Below are 24,168 nucleotides of genomic sequence, written 5' to 3'. Positions count from 1 at the left end.
TAATATGTCTGATTTCTTTAACTTTTAACTCTTTCAAAACCATATCTGCTCTCTGAATTCCTGTGGGGACAGATAATTGAGAGGACTTGACTTATCAGCTAAAGTCTGATCAGTTTATTTGTACCAGGACCTTGCAACATGAAGGGCGGCAGCCTACCACAAATGAATATCCATGTTTCACCTTCCTTAGAGGAATGAACCGCTCTCACCAATGTGAATGGTACCTGCTGATCCTCTCCCACACTGCTCAGGCACTGCATGAGGACTACTGGTCCATATTCTTGCAGTGTCTGGGCTGCTGGCTTGATTTGTGAACAACCCAGATACTCAGACTCTGTAGTGCTTCACGCTCATGTCCAAGAGAACTGTTTATTATGTTTACATAGAGCATGAGCAATGTGGAAAACACTAGAAATATTGCATCAGTGGTTTGGTTTTTGGACAGCATTGGAAATGGCAATGCAGCTGCTCACGTCATGTCTGTATTACGAGGTATGTAATATGCCATGAGGAGCCAAAGCTTTGCGCTTTAGTTTGGGAAGTGCCCACCTCTGGCACGTTCACTACTTGCTCCTCTAGTGCCACAGTTATGCTCTTAGCTGTCTGCTTTTCCTCAATTTCACTTGGAACTTGTAATTTTAGTACAAAAGCACAGTTTTTGAAACCAATCCTGCTAATCCACGAGACTGTTCCCCCTCCCTTTCCTCCCCCCTCCTCCCATCCCATCCCAACTCATCCCATCCCCCATGCTCCCACCAACACATACCTCCTTCCCCTCCCTCTCACCCCGGTCACACAGCAAATATCCTGATGCTGCAGTTCCAAGCCATGTGTCCGCCCCAGCCTATGCAATCCAATGGTCTCTGACCAAGTCCCTTTGTTCAGACGTTAATACAAAACACACAATAGGAAAAAAACAAAACAAAAGGAGCCAGACACAAGAGGGAGACACACTGCCGGGCTCCAGCTCTGGCCTCTGAGCCCTTCAGCTAAGCTCCACAGCAGCTAGGCTCTTGGGGTACCTCCTTTCACACTCAAGGCTGCAGGTCCCAAGGTTTCCAAGGTGCATAGGAAAAGGAAGAAAGGAAGTAAACTACAAGCCTGTTTCTGTTTTAGGTTCCCCCCCATCCCTTTCCCTCAACCCAATGGCTGCTGGAGGATATTCTTGACTCCGACAGGTCTTTTCCCGTCTTCCAGTGAGACCCTGCCTGGGGACCAGGTTCACTGTAAGTCACTGGTTCCTCTCTGGAACGTGGGCAATGGGTTTGGCAGTGAGGGAGGGAGCGGAGCACGTTGTGGGGGGACGACAGGCTTTTGTCTCACAGCAAGTGGGGGGGGAGATGTCAGGGAAGGCGAGAGAAAAGAGCCAAAGGAAGCCGGTAAAGCTGGCCCTCTGCTTGATGTTTGTACTCAAGACTTCTCCTTGGGGCAGCTTCAGTGTGCCAGCGCCGGCCTGTTGTCCAGTCACCTCTCGCAGCCCTGCTGAGAGAAAGCACGTGGCGGGGTGCTTCCTGCTGCTTCGTCCTCTGGCTGGCTGCCCTCATGCCCGCTGGAGATCTCTGAGTCGCAGTCGAGCGCCTCATAGATGGTAGGCAGTGTGGTCTGCTGGCTGAGGCGCTTGCGCAGGCCCACGAGCAATGGCTGTGGCATGGAGGAGACATCCACGTTGTTGCCGAGGTCAACCCAGGCCAGGCAAGGGAACTTGTTCATGTCCTTCATGGTGTCAGTCAGCTCCTTCATGGTCGCCCGCGTCAGTCGGTTGCCATTGAGGGAAAGGTGAGTGAGCTTGGGTAGTGCCCAGAGGAAGGGCAGCAGCAGGCGCACCATGTCGTCATTCAGCTCGGTGAAACTCAGGTCCACAGAGGTGAGGTGGTCCCCATTGTTCTGCAGGTAGTAGGCCATGCGGTGGACATCCCGCATGGTCAGGGGGATCCCTGACAAATCCATGGAGTCCTGGCTCACCTTCTTCTGCAGGCTGGTCTTCAGGCTAATGATGGAAAGGGGTAGAGAGAGAAATCATTAAGGGGACCACTCTCATCCATCTCTCACCCAAGTGACAGATCACTTGGGACAGGGGAGAACACATTAACTACATGGGCTAGAACGTTAAGCAAAGGGTTAATGGGTCTCATTTGGGAAACAAGCACAAGGTTTGCACCATGCCTCTGGGCAGACTGTGTCCTGGGGCTTTCCCATATATTCTCAGCACTTACTTACACATCAACTTTGCCAAAACTGGCTAAACGCAGGATGCTAAAGTGTCTTCCACTAGCACATTTCAAAGGGTTTGTCTGTATGTGCACGTACAGATGCTCAGGCATGGAAAGCAAAAATAACCAAGGCAGGCAAACTTTCCAAATGCACTGGTTTGCACCATGTGGGGGCTGTTTGTGTGCCACCTCTCCAGGTGAATGTCAAGGCCTGTTGCAAAGAGACTGTGCTGCAGAGCTACTGCAGAGGACAGCAGTGTTAAAAGGCTGAAAAATGGATATTTTACCAGGAAAACAATCTATAGGCAAACTGCACTCCAGGAGCGGATTTACTGCATGTCCCTTTAAAAGCCTTCCCAAGCAGCACTAGTCAGTAAGCAGCACCAGTGGCTGCCTATTTGGGTCTCTCTGGTCAGCAGATCATCTGGGATCTGCTGCAGCTGTGAGGAGGGCATAAGGGTGCTAAAAGAAATCTAGAGAGTTGGTTTCAGATATTTTGTTTGCTCTCTGCCTGGCAAGTGGAGTAAGGAGGAGGTAGGCAAGCTGTACAGCAGGCAAAGTTGTGCTATGGGGTTGTTGGGTATGCAAAGGGAGTGGGATGTGGAGTTTGATGATGGACTGTGAGTTTGTGAGAGTGCTGTGAAAAGTGGGAGCTGTGGGGCTATGGGAGCTGTGGGGCTATAGGAGCTGGTGGGGATATGTTGCAAGATTGAGTAGAAATGTGTATTGGTGTAACATATGAGAACCTAATCCTTTAGTGTGAATGATAGTAGTCTTGCTGTCCTTTCAGACACATCTAGCTTTAAGGATATGGGAGCCCTAGTAGGACCCCCGCTAGTGTCATTAATCATGTGCTCAGTGGGTCTGTAAGTGCCTTGTTGAGCTTGGGAGGAGCAGGGTGGGCTAAGAATTAACCACCAATTTGAAGGTCCCCACTCTTCCTATCTGGCTCTCTGTAGTGTCCTGCACACCTGTGGCACAGCCAGTCCCTGAGAGCAATGGGTACATGGGGACATGCAATTTCCTTGGAGGAGGCTGCAGCACCGCAGGAGCTCCCATGGCAGGTGAGAATGTCCCTACGAGCCTTAGTGTTGCCAGGCCCTTCTGCAGTTGTGGAGAGGATGTGACGCTGCCTCTACAGCTTTGCTTTACATATGCAGTTCATGGCATCCTGGAAATTTCAGTCCTTAATAATCCCCTATGAGCATGTGATAATACAAGTGAATAAATGTGCATCAGTGCAGGCAACAGCCCTTCATGGACACATTCAACACTGGCAAACCTGTAGCTGTGCTTCCTCGTAGGAGTGTGAGGTGGAAAGACCTCATGGCCTGCCCTGTCAACTCTCAAGCTCACAAATTCCTGCTCTGTGTTTAGCAGCACTTTGTTCAGGCTACTTCTATGTGTCTTTGTGCTTCCTGTGGGAATTCACTGTGCAAGGCTGAGGTTGTATCTGCAAGCATGCATTTGAGCTAATGAACTCTCATTGTAGGGAGATAATAACAGCATGGAATAACCTACATTCAGACCTAAAGGTTTAAAAGAGCCTTATGTAGTACTTACTAAATGTTTACACTTTACATGACCCAGACTACTCCTCAGTGGATCACGGGAGGGGCAAGGGGAGCAGTGCTTGTCCTATACTGTCAAACAACAGAGACTGATGTACTGGTGAATTATAATTGGTCTGAAAGCACACAAGTGAGTTCTCCAAAGGGCCTTCACTTGAAGATTCTCTCCAATATCAGGGCCCCAGAGACAAGACTGTGAAGAATTAATCAACCACATTGCCCATAGCAGCAGTGCAGTTCTCTTAGCTGCTACAATAGCAGTAGGAGTTCTGAACTGTGCATGCTGCAGTCTGGATGGCACTGGGCTAGCCGCCCTTTTCCTGGTAATCCAAGGGATGCTTGCTATCAGCCCAGGCTGCCTGGGAGCTGTATTTCAACTCTCCTGGAAAAACAATGTGTGGGGTTTTTTGTATAGTTTGTCACCAACCACTGGCAGTGGTGTAGCACAATCTACTACAAAAGAGGGTTCAACTTGTATAAAATCTATCGGGGACTGGCCTTAAAGCTGGAAGAGTCTCAGGTCTCCCCTGGCACAACGTTATCCCTTTAGCTGTGCTAGATGTTTTATCTGGGTGTTTGATATGGAGTACTTGTTGTTCTAGCAAAACCAAGCATCAAATGCATAGTGGAGGTGTGCATTCATATTGGTCAGATTAAGTAGGGAGAAAGGAACCTTGAGTGTAAACCTGACTGCATAGGGGAAATCGTCCCCTAAATCCAGTAGGGGCTGGTACAAGAGATGAGACAGAAGCCTTCTCTGGCCTGTATTGGTTTAGAGCAAGGCTTTGTTGGGGAGGTGAGGGGGTACAGGATAAACAACCATAGAAGCAAGCCTGTAATTACTTCAGTGCCTGTTTTGTGCAAACACAGCCTGTGGCTCCTGGAAATTCTCTTCCCAGTTGCTGTCTACCCATGGCAGATCCTGGGCAAGGGGCAGAAAGGAGACATAAACGTAGGGGGACACACACTCCCCGCCCCCCCCCCCGGCCCCAAGCCTTATCTGAATCTGTGCAAAGACTCCTCTGACCTTCCTATTGTAAAGCTACAAGGAACAAGCCTTAGAGCTCCCAGTTTGGGATGGGAACCAGGCTGGAGTGGGGACCACTGGAGGGCATGTCTGAGCCGGCACCGCTCCCTCTGCCGGGCCTCAGCATTCAGGTGCCGTTTTTCCTGCTGTGTCTGCAACAGCAGCTTTCTTAACAGGGGGTAAGTTTTAATGGCTCTTGGGGTCCCCTTTTGAGTGACTTGGCTCCAAGTGCAAACAGTGATAAGTGAGGGGAAATGTCAGAAGGACAAAAGCAATGTGCTTGTCTGTCTTTCCCTGTTAAACCTCCCCTCCTGTCGACTGCTATGCAGGGACTGCAGTAATAAGTCATGGATCGTGCTCTGACCAGAGCAGGTACCTTCTGCTGCTCTCCCCAGCAACAAGCCAATACCCCAAGGAGGCTTAAATCAAGCAGACAAATTATCTTCCCGTAATTGATTCTCCAGACTGGACTGCTCCTGGCTGAATGTGCTTAAACCCTCCTGTTCTGTGCCAGAGCCCGCCCTCCCTCCTTTGCTGGCTTGTTTTTCTTTCCTTTCCTGTGTTTTCGCTGCTTCCTTTTGCCCTCATTGCTGTACCTGCCAGGATGATTCTGGGCCTCCTAGCTCAGTACTGTGGGCTCCTCCTGTGTTTAAGTTCTCTTGCCTATAAAAATGCCTTTTGTAGGGATGTGTCTGTAGAAGCCTCGCCCTGGTGGACATAGCCCCTAATGCTGCAGCCAGGCCCTCAGCTCTGGTAAGTGCTGAAGCATGAGATCTGACGCCCCACGCATGCTGCGAACCCTGGCAGCTCTCCTCCTCGCCTCCTTGGTGTTTCTGTGCAGCTCCAAGAGGCGCAGCTAAATACCATCTCTGGGGCAGGGTACAGAATAGCTGCCCACTCCTTCTCCTCTATTGCTTTAGAGGTAAATATATCTGCTGTCAGAAAAAGGACAGGGAGATGTGGGTAGATGCTTTACTCTGAATTATCTGACGCTTCGTATTTTTTTGGAGCTCTGCTAAGCTCTATTTCTCTTGGGGGGGGTGGCACGATACACAGGACACCAAGCTCTCAGACACTTGTGCAGCAGCTGAGAAAATGCCAAGTTTATTTCCAGGGAAATGGGTCATCTATTATCCCCTAATTTCTGCAAGTAAAATAGGCTTAAAGATTGCTTCAGCTGCAGAAGCTTTTTTCTTTGTGTGAGACAAAACAGCTACTTAGCGACGTGGCTCTTGATGCCCATGGGACTTGTGGGCAGAGGACTGCAAAGCACTGGAGGCTGGATTAACCTAATGCTACCGCAGCTGGTGCTGTGTGCAGATTTATAATTGTGGGGATTTGCATCGAACAAGGATCTGGACCCTGGATGCAGGGAAGCAGACTGTGTTTGTATTATGTGCAGCAAGCTTAGAGAGGAAACAACCCCCCACTCCCTCACATGCTGGAGAAATGGCTGCAAGTGAGAAATTCTGTGAAACTCTGAGCAAGAAGCAAGGGCAATCAGCAGCCTGTCCCCTACTGCCTGCATGGAGCTAGATGCAGCATCCAGTGAGGAACGGTGCCTGCCTGCCCTCCTGCGTATAGCGGACCAGCGCCCTGCTTGAAACCCTAGTCCAGCCCTCCTGAGGGGTGAGAGCTCTTCTAGGTACATCTCCTTGTTTCTCATATGAAACAAGTTGTTCCTTGCTTCGTTCCCAACTCCTTCCTTGGGGTCTGACCTTTCTCCCACTTATCCCTTCCCTAGGTGCCAACTCTATTCTTCAGCGGGTATTAGTCAGCAGTCCCCAGGCTGCACCATGAGCCTGGTCATATGAGATCCACCCAGGATCAGTCCAGACAGCACAGGGGTCTGAGTGACCTGCAGGTGTTGGAAGAAGGTTTTCTATCTCTCAGTCAGAAATGTGGGCCAGGAAAGGGATGAAACCATCTTGTGTCTCCCTTGGCTTTTTTCTGGGATAAAAATCTTCTTCTCCCCAAATAAGGCTCAGTCACTGTTCCTGCCTCCTGGGAACTCAGCTAACGTAAGCAAATTCAGAGCTGTCTTGAGATGAAACAGTTAGGAGACCTGAAATTAATTGCTAGTTGTTTGTCTCCAGGACCTGTCCCAAGGGGCCTAACCCTTAGGCCCTCTTCCAAGTGCTTCTCTGAGTCCATGAAGCTGAGGGCTCAGCACACTTCTTTATTAGCACTGAATCCCTTCAACTTCTTGCTCATCAGCTAAAGTCTTTGGTGGCTGCAGGGAAGGGGTGTAATGACTCCTGATTGTTGCTCTGTTGGGACTTGCAGCAGCCACAGCTGTGCTTGACCTCTTGTTAGCTTTGTGGGGTTTGGAGGAGCTTGTTCAGCCCAAGAATGTTCAGGTTCCTGGAGTCCCAGCCTCATTTCCTTGTCTCCATGCTATGGAGAGAGACTGGGAGGAGACGGTAAGAGTCAGATAGGATTTCAGTAATGAGGGGTGCCCACTACTCCCTGCCTGCCTCTCTAGGGAATTACCAGCTTTCTCCACCTCTCCCTTTTATTTTTACATTTAATTTGCCTCCAAATGTAAAATTTTCCTGATACCAGAGAATCCCATCACTGTGCATCCCCTCCTTCATTAACAGGCACTGCCAGTAGTGGCTAATTAGCCATGAGCCAGGTATCTCTTGGCTGCTCTTTCTTGCATAGAACCTAGTGACAGGCACGTTGGGATGGCTTCTCTGCTTTGAGCAGTGATTTAGGGGATCGACTCCGGGCTTTTTAATCGCCTGCTTAGCGTAATCTGCTTGCTTTGCTTCCCTGTGGCACAGGGTGCTGCTGTGCAGGGCTGGCTTTAGCTGCCTCTAGTGAGACATAAAAAAGGAAAGAGAAGCCTCAAAAGCACTGACCTAGACTAACCCAGCCTGAGCTGTTCTGAGGCTGGGCCCAGCACCTCCGTAAAGATGGAGGCAGTGCACAAACAGGCCACTTCCATGAGAATTCCCTTAGTCACATCTCCATCCTTGCACCCAAGCTCTTTTCATCAACTGTGCGGAGATCCCTCGCTGTGGAGAGAAGGGAGTGCAAAGGTGGCCTTTCTCCTACCACCCTCCCTCTGCAACTGGGATGGGACGTGGATATCTGTAGGTGATGATGCAGCCGGATGCCTCTCCTCCTCCTGGCTCTGCTGTCATCTTCACTCTGTCCTTGAAGCTGTGTTCCAGAGAGCTGTGAACCCTTGGCCTTCCCCCTGCTGCCACTTGATCCATCCAAGACCTCTGGTTGTCTCCCCTCATTATTTAGGTCTATCCTAGCAAAGCAGGGAGTAATGCTACCTCCTCACTGTAAATGTCAGGTATCAGCCTATGTCCTTGTCAGACCTTCAACTAAAAGTCATGAAGGCACAAGGTCTCTGCTGATTCCCTTTAGCTACCATCTGCCACCCAGCCTCCATTATTTCACTCATTGTCTCTCTCTCTATCAAAGTGTCCTGCTTCTCCTGCCTGTCAGTCTTGGACTCTTTCTTCTGATCTGCGACAGGGCAGTGTCAAGCTGCTGGATTACCCTTTCTACCATCTCCAACAGCCTTTGCAGATGGACCTGCCTCTTGATGCTGCTGGGAACCCTGATCATAGGTAGTGTTTGGGTCTCTCTGCACTGTAAGATGAGGGGAGGGGACAGTTCCTGCCTCGCTCCACAATTTATTCACCAGCTCGTGTCTGTCCAGCTGACATCTCTGTGAACAGCAGCTTCTTGAAAAAATTGTGTGGGGCAGTTCCTGTACTCCCGTATGACTATTACCATGTGGCTTTAGTTAACTGACTGGTATTCCCGAACTTGGCTTCCTATCTCTAGAGCAAGAATGATGGTGCCTATTTACCCTGTTGCATAAGGGTGACATGAAGCTCTAGTTAATATTCACCTCATGCCATGTGAAGGCTAGGATCTAATCTGCCAGAGCTGTCATCTGCAGCCCTGAGTGATGTTTTCAAGGAGGAAAAAAAAACCAAAACAAAGATCAAAAGCCCTTTGGAGCTGTTTCCTTGCAGTCTTCTAGACACAAGTGCTTTCATTGCATTTTAAAAGTGCATCTAATGTTGCAATGTCTGAACAATGCACATCAATATCTGAGAAACAGAGCAATGAGCCCAGAAGGGATACTCTGTTCTCCACTGAGCTTTGGATTAGCCAAGATGTTTCAAAACGAAATTCACTCAGATGAGCAAAGTAAAACTGTGGTGAGACTTGTGAAAAGGAAGGCCTAGATGCATACAGTTTGGGAGTTACTAACTCCATGCACACAGCTGCCTTTGCTCTTCCAGAACCAGTCACTGTGAAAAATCTGGGGTGTTTTTCTGTGCTAGGAACACCCTGGTTGTAAAGATCACTTTGTGTTTACTGCCTGCATGTTTTGTGGAGTCAGGTTTGATCCTTTGCACTCAAGAAAGAAAGTAGTTACACAGAAGTAGCCAGCTCTGGGGATGATGCAAGTGGAAGATACATAAGGTTCCCCGGTGTGGCTTTGCCAAGACATCTCAGTTGTAATCCACAGCTTCTTGATTGCAGTACTAGGCTGTGATCTAGCTCTCCAGACAAATGTTGCCTTCACCTGGTACCCTTCTCCCTCTCCACTCTGAATTGCAGTCCAGTGTGGCTTTGCCCTCAAAGTAATATACTCCTGGATTCAGGGATGCAGATGGTGGCACTTGCACTAGAACACGTAGTTCTCCTGCAATGCTGAATTAAGGAATCCTCAAGACTTCTGAAAACAAGAATTAATAATAACCAAAAATTCTGCATCTGTCAAAATAACACAGAAGTGGTGTTGATAGCCTAAAAAGCCTATGTCTGCAGAGAGGAGCATTTCTTAATCCATTACTCTTTACACTATAAACATCAATTTAATGAGAAAGCGAAGCTGGAGTTATACAACACTCTAGGATGTATTCTGCTCATTAAGTGTGAGTGATCTATACAACTGTAAAATGGTGCTAAAACTCAATTCCCGTTAGGATATAAGGGACTGACAATTGTGCAGTAAGGTCATGCTGGTCCCTGCTGTGGAAATCTTATCCTCCAGCTTTTGAGTTTTTAATTTTAAAACCCCCAGTCAATCCCCCAAGAGCTCGACTTCCCTGTTTGGTTAGGCAGCCAACCCAAGCAGGGTCAGCTGCAAGGTGGGGTGCAGGCTGTTGACTGGAAGCTGCAGACCTGAGACAGGATTTTGCAGGAAAGGAGAATTGAACCCTTTGCTTTCAGTGTGGCAAATGTATCCGGGTATCACCTGGGCAGCTGAAATAGTCTCTTTGGGTGGCTGCACAGCTGACACTGCTAACCCTTCATTGTACAAGGCAGACAGCCACTGTCAAGAACCCACTAGCATGGGTGCAGAGGGCAGACTGCCTCCCAGCATCACCTTTGACAGTTTAATCAAGCAGAGAAACCAGACACAGCCTGGGCTGGATCTCTCCTCCTTGCTTCAGCTGCTGTTGCACTGAGTCGACTGTGCTGCAATAAGCTTTCTCCTTCTACGTTTCTGTATGGACTCTGCTTCTGGCCTTGGGCATTCAGCTGATAATAACATGTGGCCTGACTTCTCTCCCAGACTCAGGGCCAGGTGCCATATTACAGTCACTTCTGTCGGTAGCTCTTTAGAGGAATGGCTAAACAGGATAAAGAGCAGCCCACTGTGTCCTGTGCAAGGCACATTGCACCTTTGCTGCAGTCATAGCCTTGGGTTGAATACATCAGTATTTAACGTGGTAGTGGAAGCAGGTGGGGCCTCTGGCTTTAGTGGTGAGCAGGTTTGTGGTTAAGCGGGTCTAGAGGAACATATCTGTGTGTATCTGGAGGCTCTTGCATTTGATGCTTGCTGACTTAGTCTGTTTGTGAATATTTAGTATCTGGTTGGGCTCTATAGCGTGGATAGCATAAGACTATTCCTGCTTGGTGGAAGTATGATTGGTTCTTAATACAGTTCCAGATGTCCTGGCATTGCTGTGTATCGAAACAGGAGAAATGTATCTTATCCTTTCTGCTTTATGAGTTCATGAGTGGCTCAGGTTTGTACTTGCTGGGTGTTTTGGGTCCCACTGATAGTAGATGGGGATGTAATTACAGGTAGTTTGTTTCTGACCCACTGGTTTGCTATTTGGCAGTGGGGAGGAACACCTGATGTGTGATCTGGCTCCAGTATTGCAGGTCCTTTCCATCACCCATACCACATCTCCGTAACAGCCCAAACATAATTAAAACCTGGCAGATGCTCTAAGCTCTCTGTATGGCTGGGCTTGTTAATTATCTCCCGGACCCATCTGACATGCTGCCAGAAAGCAGAAATCGCATTTCAGAAGAGAACAAGGGTGTCCTGCATCAGCTCTGTGAAAACCAGAAGCCAAAGCCCAGGAGACTGCAAAAGTGAGAGGAGAATTCAGTTCCTGAATGTGGTCTCCACGCACTGATTCCTCCCAGCTGTCCCAAATCCCCAGTAGATTTTAGAAATGCCTTCAAAGTATTGCTGCTACCCCCATGCTTTTTACGGAACCTTGAAGGCAGGAAGGGTGCAAGCCAAGGGCACGGGTTCAGAGACAGAGATTATAGTAAAATACTCCCCCTAGCAGACAGAGGGAAGTGGAGAATTCAGATCAGGTAAAAACAGCCTTGCTGCACAAAACTAGGTCCTGATATCTCCAAATGAAGCTGCTATTTCTTGCCTTCCTGCTACTGGCAACAACCATTTTCTTGCAGTGACCTCAGATGCCAACTCTGCAAACTGCAAGCCAGTTCGTCTCCAGCCTTAAAAGAGGAAGCTCTGCTGTTTAATATTTATCTATTAACATCTTTATAGTTAATATTTATATATTAATGTTAATATATATAATCAAAATTATTTTGTGCCTTATGTAACACCTTGCAACTGGGCCTGGCTGCCAGGCCGGGCCACCCACGTTAGACCTATATTTCCCTCCGCTGTACATTGCCTTGGTGCCCTCTCCCTGCTTGTGCTCACAGATGCTCTGTACCTGGTCATTACTTTGGGCCTGACCCCTCTGTGTGGGATTTGGGCTCATGGGGCCCAGAGCTCTTCCTCTGGACACAGACCTGCTCTCTGTGTCGTTAGTAAGTGATGAGTTTGCAGCAGGCAATCCTCCACTCTCCCAGGGCTGTGCAGTCAGAGGGAACACCTCCAGTCTGACAGTCCAACTGGAAGAGGTTTGTTCTGCCTGCAAACAGGAGTGCGGGGGCAGAGGGTTGAGTTAGGTAGTGGCAGGGAGGGATTTCTCACTTGGAAAACCAGAACGAGGCCGGGTTTCAGCAAAAGGGAGCTTGGAAAGGAATGGAGACAGCCACCCTCTGTAGGGCTCTCCCTGTCTCCAGCAATTCTTATCTTTAAGCCTCTCTTCTCTATCTTGGGAGGGGACAGGGATGAGGTCAGACCTGCTTCCTGCATCTCCAGTGCTCTGCAGGATCCCACAGGGACAATGTCATCTGAGTGGGTCTGGAAAAGGACTCGCTCAGTTCTGGTCCCTCGGTCTTGTTCTGTGCTGTGGTTCCCACCTGCAAACTGGCACAAACAGTCCTGCCCTGTGGGGTGCTGGGGATGAGAGCATTGAAAGTCACAGAGGGCTCAGATTCAGTGGCAAAGTGGGGCTACAGGTATGAGAGGCAGATGGCCTGGAAATCATGGTATTAGGGATTTTATTCCTTAAGACACACTGGGGATCTGCCTCAGAGTCAGAATGAAAGGTACGATGGAAATGTCAATTCCCATGGGGGATTTTAAGTTGCTGGCACATGCATCAAAGACTCTGAAAGTCTCAGGAAAGCCTAAGGCCATTCTCAGAGTGCTGCCAGTTTTGCATTTCTTCTTACCCAATCCTGCATTTATTCCTGTGAAGCTAATAGAGCTGACATGAGCTCCTCTTTTCTTAGTTACTTCTCTGTCTTTTCTTCAGCCACTGGTGATCTGTGTCACAGGAACAGGTTTTGCTCAAAGAAAATGAGGAGAGAAGGGGTAGATTTAAAAAAAGTAGGGATTGCTCTTTATCTGGCTAGAAAAGCCACCAAGTGTCAAGGAGAGAACAAGTGTGGGTATCTGAATATGTTTGTAGTAGTGGAAAGCAGCTGCCATCCGGTAGCTGTCCGTGGCCAACGTGCCACAGAGTCAGGTTCCCTGTGCGTGAGGCTCTGCATCATCTCTGGTCCCTCTCCTGGTCCTTGCAGAGAAGTGGGAGGTAAGTAAGGATGGTCACCTCTCTGCCAGCCACCCCAAAGTGGTTCCTACTGAATGGGGTGATCAGCTTGTGGTAGTGCCTCATAATGGGAGACATTCCCCGCAGGCAGGGAAGTATACTGGGATAGACAAGGACAAAGTGGGATGTAGAGCTGGGGGCTGGCTCAGCTCGGCACGTGGGGGTATGTATCTGCAAGGCTGCCAGCTTTAGCCATGTTCCTAGGGCCAAACACCCTGCAAGCTCTGCCGGGAGGGTTGTCTGCACTGTGCAATCACCGTTTCAGTGGGATTGATTTCAATGCACTTGGGAGAGGTTGAGGAACTGTAAGACTACATAAAAAGGAGTAAATAGCAAACCAGATCGGGGAGAGGGGTGTTGGCACTGACCCTGCGCCGTTTGGCTGAGGTTTTCTAAGAGACTGAGCAGAGGCTGCCATGCAGATTTTAAGCCCTGCCTTTCTCTGAGAAGGGCTGTAGTGGCAGACTGGGATAGTGCTTGGCTGCAGCACGGTTTCTCCTGGCAGATCCCCTTCCATGCCCATCCACACTGTCCCTGCCAGGCGGCTTACCACACTTGGGACTTCCTCCGAGGCATGCCATGCCGGTGCCATTTCGAGTGGGGAGTTAGGTGGTAAATCAGCTGCCTGCAGATCCTGTCCGAGGATTTCCAGGGGTCATATTCCTGAAAGCAAAGAGACAGCTTAGCCTCTGTGTGCACCACAGCAAGAACAGGAGGCAAGGGAGAGGACAGAGGAAGATGGGAAAGGAACAGATGTGGTAGTGGAGCAGGGGAATGTATATGGGGGAGGAGATGAAGAGAAGAGGAAAAGAGGATGAGAGAGGAATGGTGAGAAGGCCTGAGATGCCTCTCTGCCATAACCCATCTCCTCCTGGGGTGGAGGAGGAGCAGTAGGAGCTCTGCACTGCCAGGAAGGACCCCAGCCCAGGCAGCATGTTCCTGCCCAGAGTGGGGCTACAATTTCACACCCTACCAAGGAGCAAGTGGAGCTTAGAAGAGGGGATTATTTTCTAGAGCTGTGGTAGTGGGTCCTGCTCTAGGCCAGGCAACACCCAGGAAGGCAGGGGTGGCTGACAATGCGAGAAGGGCTCTGTGCAGGGACCCCCTATGCCCTTTTCTTCAAAAGGTCTCCACTTTCAAAAAAGCCCAATGTGGTGACAGCATGGGTGTCTCAGCTCCTCGCTGCTGTATCCTCAGCAGCACCCGTCGCCAGCTGGGCAGACAAGCTGCCAACTCATTGTGTTACAGGACTATGCTAAATTTCTATCAATTACCTTGTTGCCATGCCTCCCAAACTCTGACTGCATACTGTCTTTGGACTGACCATCTGTCCCCCTCGTGTAAAGTTCAGCAGTCAGCACCCTTGCCCCAACCCCCAGGTGCTTCTTGCTGGGAGAGATGTGCCCTGGGACATCCGTGCTCCTCCTGCAGCAGCACCCTGACTCTGTTCCCTGCCATGCTCCAGCTGGGAGATGCTGGGACAGGGGACCAGCGAGTTCCCCATACTCCATCTTACTTCCTTGCAGTCCTTTCTGCTCCTGGAGGTTTGAGTTTGGGAGCTTCCCAATGCCAGCAGTTCCCTCCAGCCCCTGCAGTAACTCATCAGGAAAAGATGGCACCAAGATGGTTGCTGCTTTCCTGGGTTTATTTTTGCATGCATTCTCTATTGCCATGACTTTGAACAGCACCTCTCTTTCTCTGGTGAAGCAGAATGGCAAATGGCAGCTGCTGAAGGCTGGGATTTCTGCCCCCTCTATCATATTTTCCAAATGCTGACAGACACCTGCCCTCCAGCCGTGGTGCAACATGTGCATTTAGGGATCTGATAGGTAAACATATAGTAAAGCTGTCAGGGAATATGCTAATTTATTCTTTATTGCAAGCGGTTAAAGTGCTGTACTGTGGGCCAACAGCTGCACTGTGACTTTCCTCAGCAGTCACTGAATCAGCTGAACTCCCCAGGGATGCACTGCCAGCATGTGGCCGTTCTGCTGTGCCAAGTGGAGAGGGATCCCAGCCTTAGTGCTTAGCTGAACACCCCTGATCCCTGTCCCAGCTCCCCTAGGATCCCCACGGAGACTAGCCCATGCCCTTGGGTTAGGTGCCTTGTTCTAGGCTACTACTGTGCTGGCAAGGCTGCAACTGGCACCCTGTTGTCACCTACAACAGCAAACCTTTCCAAATGGGTGCACATGCACACCACGCCTCAGCACAGAAGCTGGCACGATGCTCTGCAAGTGTTTGTTGGCTCACAACTGAGAATTACACTCCTGTTCCTTCCCGTGTCCTCACTGATTTAATTTCCACAGACAGACTGGGAATTGCACTCAGCCTGCTTGCCTGTAATGCAGTTACACCCACCAGATGCTCAGCCAGGGTCGGAGAGGGGACGTGGTCTGCCAATGTTTGTGCTGGGAAGGGTGCTAGTGCTGTAGGGTGCTGAGTCTCTCCAACCCCTTAAACTCCTGTTGGCTTTGAGGGGCAGCTCAGGTGCTCAACATCTTCCTTAGGAATGGGGAAAATCTTATCTATATAATGGCACATGTGTCATTGCAGATAAGCATGTGCATCTATGAGACATGAAAATAGAGGGGGGTATATGCCAGTATATAAAAATTGTAGTGTGTTATCTGCTAGGCACCTGAGTACTGGAGTAGGGTAATGTCCCCTCATGCTGCCTCCCCTGAAGAGCATGGCACAGCACGAGGTTGGAAATGGTCTGGTAGAACAGCTGGAGATGAGGTCAAGTGAAGCATGGTTAAGAGGTACTACTGCTGCAACCCACCTCCTTCCTTTTTAGATGCTTATAAAATTTGCACAAAATTACACTTGAAAAGAAGATTTTTTTCAGGCTGCATTGCAGCCCAATGATGAAGATTAAACTTTGGCTAAATGTAATTTGGCTATTGAGACCTGACTGGTTAATTGTTATCAGAGAGCCTCAGGAGATGGCAGAACAAGGTTAGAAATGCCACTAATCTACACCAGGCATTCAATGTATTCCCTAGGGTGCTGCTGTTTGCTCTGAGCTGTGTGTACTTAATATCTCCCTTTGAATAAAGAAATTAACTCTATTGCTCTCCTTATAAAGCAAACATGACGCTTGCCAAGCCTGATGAGCAAATGAATGTATTGCAAATCCAAGTATTTGTGGGGGCAAAGGGTAACAGAAGTAGATGCTGGTGTTGCAGTGGGACTGTGGTATCTGTGATGTTTGTCTGCACTCAGCCTTGCCTTTCTTTGTCTCTGCTCTCCTCATTCTCTGAAGGAAAGTGCCAGAGCAGTGCAGGGATACTGTGCATGTAACACATTTGCTTCTTGAACCCTGAGTTGCAATATATTCCTATGGCACCATTCTTTATTTGGGAGGTTATAGGGGGGGTGTAATGCTGGGTTAGGGAAGTTACATATGGCAAAGGGCCTGGGAAGAGAGAGGTTCTTGTCCTCCTCCTGCAGAGGCACCAGCCTGGCCAGATGTGCAGAGATCTCTGTTCCCCTCTGCAGCCCCATAAGCCCCCCATAAGCTAGCTGCTTTGAACCTCTGGGGCATAGCAGTGAATATGGCACCACCATCCACCCCATACATTTTTATCTGGCCTGTACCCTGTCATCAAGTTTCCTATTGGCACAAAAAGTAAATTCCTGATTTCTGTGTGCATAACTGCCCCCTCCTTCAGTTGCATATGTGTTCTGAGGTAGCTTTAACTGATTTCTACAGAAATATGCACAACAGTCTATATGCTACCACTCCAAGGGCATACACTGGCTGGTTCTGAAGGATTGCAGAGCACCACCCAGCACAAGCCACCCCATTAGGGCTCTCTGCATCAGTGCTATGTCGCAAAATGTCCATTGAGCCGAGGGAAGGGTTCACCTTTTTGGGACACTGCAGATCTCTAGCAAGGCTCATCAGCAAGTCATGGGAGATGGGATCCACCAAGTTGAGGAAAGTTGCATTTTTATAGAGCACTTCATTGAGGAACGTTCCTTCCAGTCCCAGGTCCTACAAGAAAAACATGGTCAGTCAGATACACGGGCTCCCTTGGAGCTATAACCATGAGGTGTTTTGAAACCAGAAAGTAAATCCCATGAGGTGCCAGCTGGTCGCTCGATACAGGAAACTATCCAACAAAGGTGAAGAAGCTGTGTCTGACCCAGCACTACTGTGATGGGGGATGTGGACAGCCAGAGAGCTGAATGAGATGCAGTGTTAAGTTGAGCTAGTCAGCCTAGGGACTGACCGCCCTGTTTCCACCTACCACAGGAAGGTGAGAACGGTATCATTTCCAGGCTGGCTGGAGCCCAGAGAGAATTAGCTCCAGAGAAACTCACAGTTTTGTCAGCCTCTATGTGTGAATCTGCTGAAGAAGCCGAGCAGGAAGGCTGGCTCTAAACCTGTTTCTCCAATCCCAGCTTTTCTGGAAGAATCAAACCTTTCTCGGGTATTTAGATACTGCCATGCACCCTGGTGGTGGCTGGCTGAGCAAAAGTCCTGCCCATCAGTATGAGTTTAGCTGTGCTTTGAAGTTCTCAGTAAGTGCTGAGCACTGGCAGTATTGCCTTTCGGGGTGTAATGGTAAATTTATAGATAGCTCTACATGACAGTCGTGGGGAATCCTCTTCCCATCTTCCACAGTGTGAGCTAGGGGCACAGCTGTGGTCCATGCAACTTACCTGCATGGACCAGGGTATGGGGCACCTTTGGACATGCTGGAAGAAACCTCAGCATCCTTGGGAACAAAAAGCCTCCCCAGGGGCCAGATGGGTGATACTGCAAAGAACTAAGCTGTTTCTTGCTAAGAGGAAAGCTAAGATCTAATATATGACACAGTTATTACAATCAGGAGGTACCACAGAGCTGTGGGGGAAAAAAAAAAAGCATCTGGGAAAGAGAGATCCCATACTCACATGAAAATACCTCAAGGGCAGAAAAAAATACCCCAGGAGTAGAAATGTAGAACAAAAAAGCTCCCTAATAGGGGTAGTGCTGGGTTTGACTCAGTTGACAAGGAGGGCTCAGCTGAGGGAGGAAACAAGTGCCCATTCTGTATGCTGCTGCCAGAAGAAATGAATAAGCAAATGGGTGCCCCATATGTTCGCACTGCTTCACTGAATGTGTGCTTCAGGCACCACCTAGTAAAAGATGCACTAAGAGCTCAAAAAAAAAAAAAAAAAAAAAGCTAGGCGTACACACATGTATCACCAGCAGGGATGGAGCCATAGCTGACAGAGGTGTGGGATCTTAACCCTAAGGAGCAATCAAAGCCAGCGCTGTATCCACTCTCTCCTGCTTTGGATATGCTTGGACAGAGCAGAGAGCACAATACCAAAGAGACCCTGGCTACAGATCTGGTGGAGAAAGGGAGAATAAATCAAATGCTTTACAGCCCCATCACTGTGTGTACACAGATGATACCCATAAGCAACCAAGGAATCCAAGCAGTGGATCAGTCCTGAAGGACAGACAGCCACAGACACAGCTGGATGTGAGCCAGGAGCGCACCAAGGCATCATGCCAATGTCTCCCTTAACCGTAAGGCTTCAGGGAAATGGAGCCTCCTACGCCAACTGTAATAGGCACAGATGAAGAAAGCTGCTGAGAGGATGGCATGGCTGGGCATGCAGCAGTGGATGTCGGAGCAGTAATTAAACTTCCCCAATTGGAGCTATACCATTAAGATGAATCTGCATTCCCATTATAAATCCTGCCTGCGAGGGTTTTATAAATAATATAGCTGTAAATATTCAGCTCACGTTGATAGTCCATAAATTCTTATCCCAAGGGCATTTTCTGGTTCCTCTTACTTGCTTCCCTCCCTCTCTCCCTCTCTCTCACATTTCTTGGAAAATTTTGTACCACCTAAAGGGTGGCTGCAGACAGCAGAATATTGTAAGTCTTGCCAGTTCAGTTGGCTTAATGCTGTTATCTTAAAAATGACATTTGGCTGTTGTCTCAGCATAGGGAAATCAGATTGTACCAGACTTTTTGCTGGTGTAAGTCTAATGTCTCCCCTGGCTTCAGCTGAGCAATGCCCACTTAGACCAGCACCTGTAGTTTGCAGGTGGGTATTTCTGAGACTGGTAAGATGATGTGCAATGGAGCTGTCTGAGTGTTCCTTTACAATGCAAGTGACTGTACACCTGTGGTTTGTAGTTGTTCTCTGTGCAGTCTTCTAAAATGCTAGGATCTTGCATATCTGTTAGCGGATCTGCTTCTGGCTGGCTTGCTTGCTTTACTTTATTACACCCTCCTGACATCCTAGGAGCAGTCCACAGCCCTTTGGGGGTCTGCAGACCACAGGTCGAAAAACACTGGCAGATAGAATTACATCCTGTGGGGTACATCTGCAGGGCTGGACAAGGGTTGTGTCTGCTGGGAGCAGCAGGCTGCCTTGCAGCAGGAGGCATGCATCGGGAGCCCATGTCCTCCGGTCTGGCTGAGCACATCTGCTCATTTGGGGAGGCTGCAATTCTGGTCTCGCCATTGCTCTGCCTTCTCTGGGGTGTTTGCACCCTGACCCAAGGCACAGTGATGAGGTAATGGTGTTAAATATCCTCACTGTCCACTAGAGTGAACAAGGTATATCTCTTTTTACAGGTAACAAACAGACCCTCACCTGGGACACATTAATCCGTGACTCCTGAGAGCGTGTTACTGCCAAGGTAAGCCAGTTTGTGTAAGGAAAGACATGTTGGGGACCAAGCTAAGGGCTGAATTTAGTTGAGGAGTGAGGGAAATTTGTAAATGAGAAAAAAGGCTGATCATAGTACTCTTTGAAGATGACATTGGACATGTGAGGAGGACTGGTTCTGATTACATGACACCAGCCTGGCTGACAGTTGTGTTTAGTTGCTGAAGGGTGTAGTACATGTTAGCGGTGTAGCCCTCTGTCTCTGAAATCTCTGAGCACGCAACGAACTGGAGGCTTTGGGGTGGCGTTGGATGGGTTCCCGTCTTACTTGGTGGAGGAAGGCTGTGTTGTGACTACAGGATGCACATCCCACTGCTCTGTCATGAGCAGATGAACAGAGGGTCACTGTTTCGACATGGACAGGCAGAGGTGGGGACCAGGAATAACAAGGGGAACCGGAAGGGCAGCGGACAAAATGTGAGTGTTCAGGACATGGTAATTCCCAGTGCAGATGTGGGGAAGCCAACTGTTTAACTGATCCTGAAAGGAGCTGGCAGGCTGCATTGAAAGGAGGGCTTAGAAACGACCCTCCATTCCAGATGGCCCTGTGACTTAGCATTCAAACCCTGGCTGTTCACAGATGGACCTTCTGGAGATTTCCAAGGTCTGTGGGGGATTCCAGTGCTTCAGTCTCAAGGAGAGGTGCTGAGCACTATCGAAAATCACATTCTGTATTTCTGGCCTCTGGAGTGCCCTACAAAAGTCTGTTCGTGTTACATTGCCACGTTCATGAAGTGAGTGGTTGCCTCTTTCTCTTCACAAGCTTCTTGTAATAGTGCCTTTCCAAAACTGCCTTTGAAATCTTTTTCAACCCTTGTCTGCCATACTGGTGCACACATAAGGCTTTCTGCTGAGGCTTTATCTATCTGTATGCATGGCAAGGAGGGTGTTTGTGGTGCTGGTAACAATCCTCATGTGAATGCTAGGGCAGTGGACAGGAAAAGCAGAGGTGTGATTTTTGGTCCTGTAAATTCTTACTCATGAGTGTGCAACTTGCTGGTGGCCCAGGGCATTGACCACCACTGTTAGATGTGTTGTAAAACCCAGGACGTTCAGAGCAGAGGCAGGGCTGTTAATGCAGCTCCCTGCAGCTGGTAGTACGGCTGTACAAGCATTCCAGCAAGCCAGTCCCTGCTCCAGTGTACTCACACCCAAAGGTTGTTTGCCCCTATGGCAAGAAACTCAGTATGTTCCCAAGATGAATTATGTCATTATCTAATGAAGCAACATGATAAGCTAAGAACTGATGGTGTTTTATGTCCAAATCAGAGGGAGGAATTGTCCCCTGTGCTACTGATTGCAGAGTTGCCTGCAGTTTGGGGGAGCTGAGTTTGCCTGGAAAGTGATGGTAGCACTGAGCGATGGAGGAGATGGCTCTGTTCCAGCAGCAGGGCTCTGTCCTCAGCATCAGTTAGGCACCACGCTGTCTGCACACTGGCTTTTCTGTTCCTGAATGGCGGCAGACAGAAACAAGCTCCCACTGATACACTGACCCCTTTACCTCTCCTCTCAGCCTAGGCTGTCCCAGAGGTCCTCTCCAAAACCATTTTGGGTGCTCCCAAAGACAGATCTTGGCCAGCCTGGCTGGGCGGGTGTATCGGGATGTGGTAGCAGTGGGATGGCAGTGGCTTTTCTCTGGGGGGCATCGATCCTGAGCACACCCAGGGGCTGGCACGGAGAGGTGTGGATGGGGACAGCTGAGGCTTGGACACCCCTTTTCCTGCGTGCAGCACAGCCCTCCTCCCAGCTTCTTCCCAGCCCCTGCTCCCAGGCAGCCGGGCCAGGTGCCCCTCGCTCGGGCGGGGACACGGGGAGGTGGCAGGGAGCCAGGGCGGGTGTCGCCTCCCCGCAACCTCTCCTGCCTGCCGCGGCGGGGACCGAGAGAGGCGGCTCCCGCACCGCCGGGGCACGGAGCGGCGAAAGGCAGCACGAAGAGCCCGGCTCGCCCCGCATCGCCAAGGGGGGCTGCAAACCCACACCGCCGAGGAGGGGGGCTTGTAAACCCCGGCTCCCTACCCCATACCACCGGGGGGGGGGGCTGCAGACCCCGGCCCGGCCGGCACCGTCCGCGCCGCGCACAGCCCTTTGTTGCCTGCCCTGCCCGCCGCTCCGATCCTGCCCGCGCTGCCCCGGAGGTGGATGCCCCGGGGCCCGGCTCGCCCGCAGCATTTACCTTCCTAAGCAGCCTGAGGATGTGCACGGCGTGCTCCCGCTTGTGCTGCCGGATGGTGGCCTGGATCTCCCGCAGCCACCCCACCCGCCGCACGTAGGGCGCCGGCGAGGCTTTCCGCAGCACCCCGGGCAGCTTCTGCGGGTGGAGGAGCAGGGAGGAGAGGTGGAAGTCGCCCCGGCCGCCCTCCAGCCGGCCGGTGCAGGGCTCCTCGGTGCTCTCCTCCTCCAGGCTGCTCTGCCGGCTCAGCCGGGAGCCCATGGTCGCGATCCGATGCCTCCGGACCGGGCGGGCACCGTGCTCTGGGCCGGGGGAGGCGCCGGGGGAGGCGGGGGGTCCGGGCCGCCCCGCCCGGCCGGCCCCGCCCCGGCTCCCCGGCTGGTGGTTCCCGGCGCTCCCGAAGGAGCAACGCCCCAGGGGTATTTTGTTCGGGTCCCTGACCCAGCACCCGCCTCCGCAGCGGCTGGGCAGCCCCCGCTGCCTCTTCTCCCGGAGGCGCCTCCTCCTCCCGGGTTTGTTCTGCCGGGAGATGCTTGGTGGAGAAGACAAAGAGAGAAGCGGATGCTGCCGGGACCGCTCCTTGCATCCAGGCATTTTGGGGAGCTTTTTTCCCTGGGCAAACTCTTTGAACACTGCAAAAGGTTGTCAGGATTAACAGTGGTTCCAAAACACGCCATGTGGCTGGGACTGCTTCTGTGGGCTGTGTTTTCTATCAGTCTGCTGTTGGACCCAGAGGAGGTGTTTTATGAATCTAGAAAGTGGCAGGAATTTTGCCCACTGCTTGTCATCTGCAACTGATAGTACGATGCTGGCACCATTCCTTACCTGCTGTGGGTAGAAGTGTTTTCCTCGTATGCATCCCTTCCTCCCCCAGCAGTGCACAGCAAGTTTAGCACATGCTTTTCCTCAGACAGAATCGCTGCCATCCAACAGGATGGCAGAAAACAAAGCCTGGATCCCATCTCCAACCGCTGAGATTTTGCAGGCAGCTGAGTCATGCTACCAGTATAACCAGTGGCTCAGCCTGACGTTCCACTTTCTGGAGCTGGAGCCGTGGCCTCACTTCTGTTCAGGACTATCACCACACTGAGCCCAGGTGCCCATGACAGACTGCAAGTCCTGCACACAGAGCAGGAGTGTCTGGTAGCTGTAATGTGGGGGCACACAGTTATAGGACAGCCTGGCATTCCCGCTGCCTTGTGCATCCATTAGACAAGTATCATCTGATGCATCCGCAGAAGAATCTGGTCTTGTGGCCGTTGGGTCCTCACTTTGGGGGAATGGGGATGGCCATGGCTCTTTGCTGTACAGAGCTAGCAAGGTTAATTTTCCTTCTCAGCATTCCTCAGAGCCGTGAATGGGGATGGAGATGTGGGTGCTCTGCATCATTGCAGCTTCTGTTAAATACTCTACGTGTGACCTGAGTCTGGCTTGAAGAGACAGGGACAAAATGGGGCTGGACTCTAAAGCAGCCTGGCCAATGCACCAATTTTGTCACAGTGTTTACACGGAACTCTAACCATGATGGGCCAAATTCTGACAGCCCTTCTCAGAGTTTTACTCAATGTTTGATCAGACAAAAGCCCTGGCTGTCCATCTCCCTGTTATTCCCCTCCCTGCTCTAGCTAAGCACCTGCAAGAGAGAAATTAGCATCGACAGATCCTGAGATATTACTGAGCCTGAGTCAGGCTAATACCATTTGGAGGGAGTAGATGCTGAGTAAGGACTTCAGGATCTGGTCAGAGAGCTTTGAGAGAGGCTGGGTCAAGAGAAAATCACTTGTATGGGCGCAGCGTTATGGCTGCAGGAGTGTCACTGGGAGTAAAGGGAAGGAGAAAAACTGCCTGGCTGGAGCGATGGGTAAACGTGTCAATGGAGGGTTGCACGGTGGCCTTTCCCTGCCGTCTGGCAACTGCACAGACTGCCTTAGATCTGTGCTTCTGCCTGCTCTGTTCTGTGAGTGCTACTGAAGGGAGAAGCAGCAATAGCAGGGTTTGTAACAAAAGGATCAGTTTAATAGCAGAATGGCTTTGTATGGCTGAATTGTCTCATACCTTATCTCCGAGAGTCAGGAGAAGGAAACATAATCTGCAGTTTACACTTAGGCGGGGATGAGACCGTGTGCATTGTTCCGAGGCAGTGGGAGAACCAGGGCAAGCAAGCAGCACTGTTACCAGGATACCTTCTCCTCTGCATGTGACTCGAAAACATCCCGCCACAGATCAAATCCTCTTAACAAACAAACAGTTGTGGGAGCAGTTCAGCTGTCTCTCATCTGTGTGCTTTA

The 24,168-nt window shown here is 50.3% G+C and overlaps 1 protein-coding gene across 1 annotated transcript; it reads right to left on the bottom strand.

The window, feature by feature from the left end:
* Positions 1 to 798: 798 nt before the first annotated feature.
* Positions 799 to 22,174, bottom strand: LRRC75B (leucine rich repeat containing 75B). Its single transcript, XM_076352772.1, has 4 exons — positions 21,884 to 22,174; positions 16,893 to 17,021; positions 13,569 to 13,681; positions 799 to 1,987 (listed from the first exon to the last, which is right to left on the bottom strand). Exons 1-4 carry the CDS (start codon positions 22,139 to 22,141, stop codon positions 1,465 to 1,467), a joined length of 1,023 nt encoding a protein of 340 aa, XP_076208887.1. The 5' UTR covers positions 22,142 to 22,174; the 3' UTR covers positions 799 to 1,464.
* Positions 22,175 to 24,168: the final 1,994 nt, after the last annotated feature.

Source organism: Aptenodytes patagonicus, chromosome 15 (genome assembly GCF_965638725.1).
Source record: "Aptenodytes patagonicus chromosome 15, bAptPat1.pri.cur, whole genome shotgun sequence".
NCBI lineage: Eukaryota > Metazoa > Chordata > Aves > Sphenisciformes > Spheniscidae > Aptenodytes > Aptenodytes patagonicus.
This window is presented reverse-complemented; position numbering and strand designations above follow the sequence as displayed.

Coding starts and splice junctions, on each gene's coding strand:
- LRRC75B (XM_076352772.1), bottom strand. CDS start 22,141: ATGGGCTCCCGGCTGAGCCGGCAGAGCAGCCTGGAGGAGGAGAGCACC. Junction 13,682..16,892: donor ATCTGCAGTGTCCCAAAAAG/GTGAACCCTTCC, acceptor CTTTGCTTTCAG/GAATATGACCCCTGGAAATC. Junction 1,988..13,568: donor CGGAGGAAGTCCCAAGTGTG/GTAAGCCGCCTG, acceptor TTCCATCATTAG/CCTGAAGACCAGCCTGCAGA.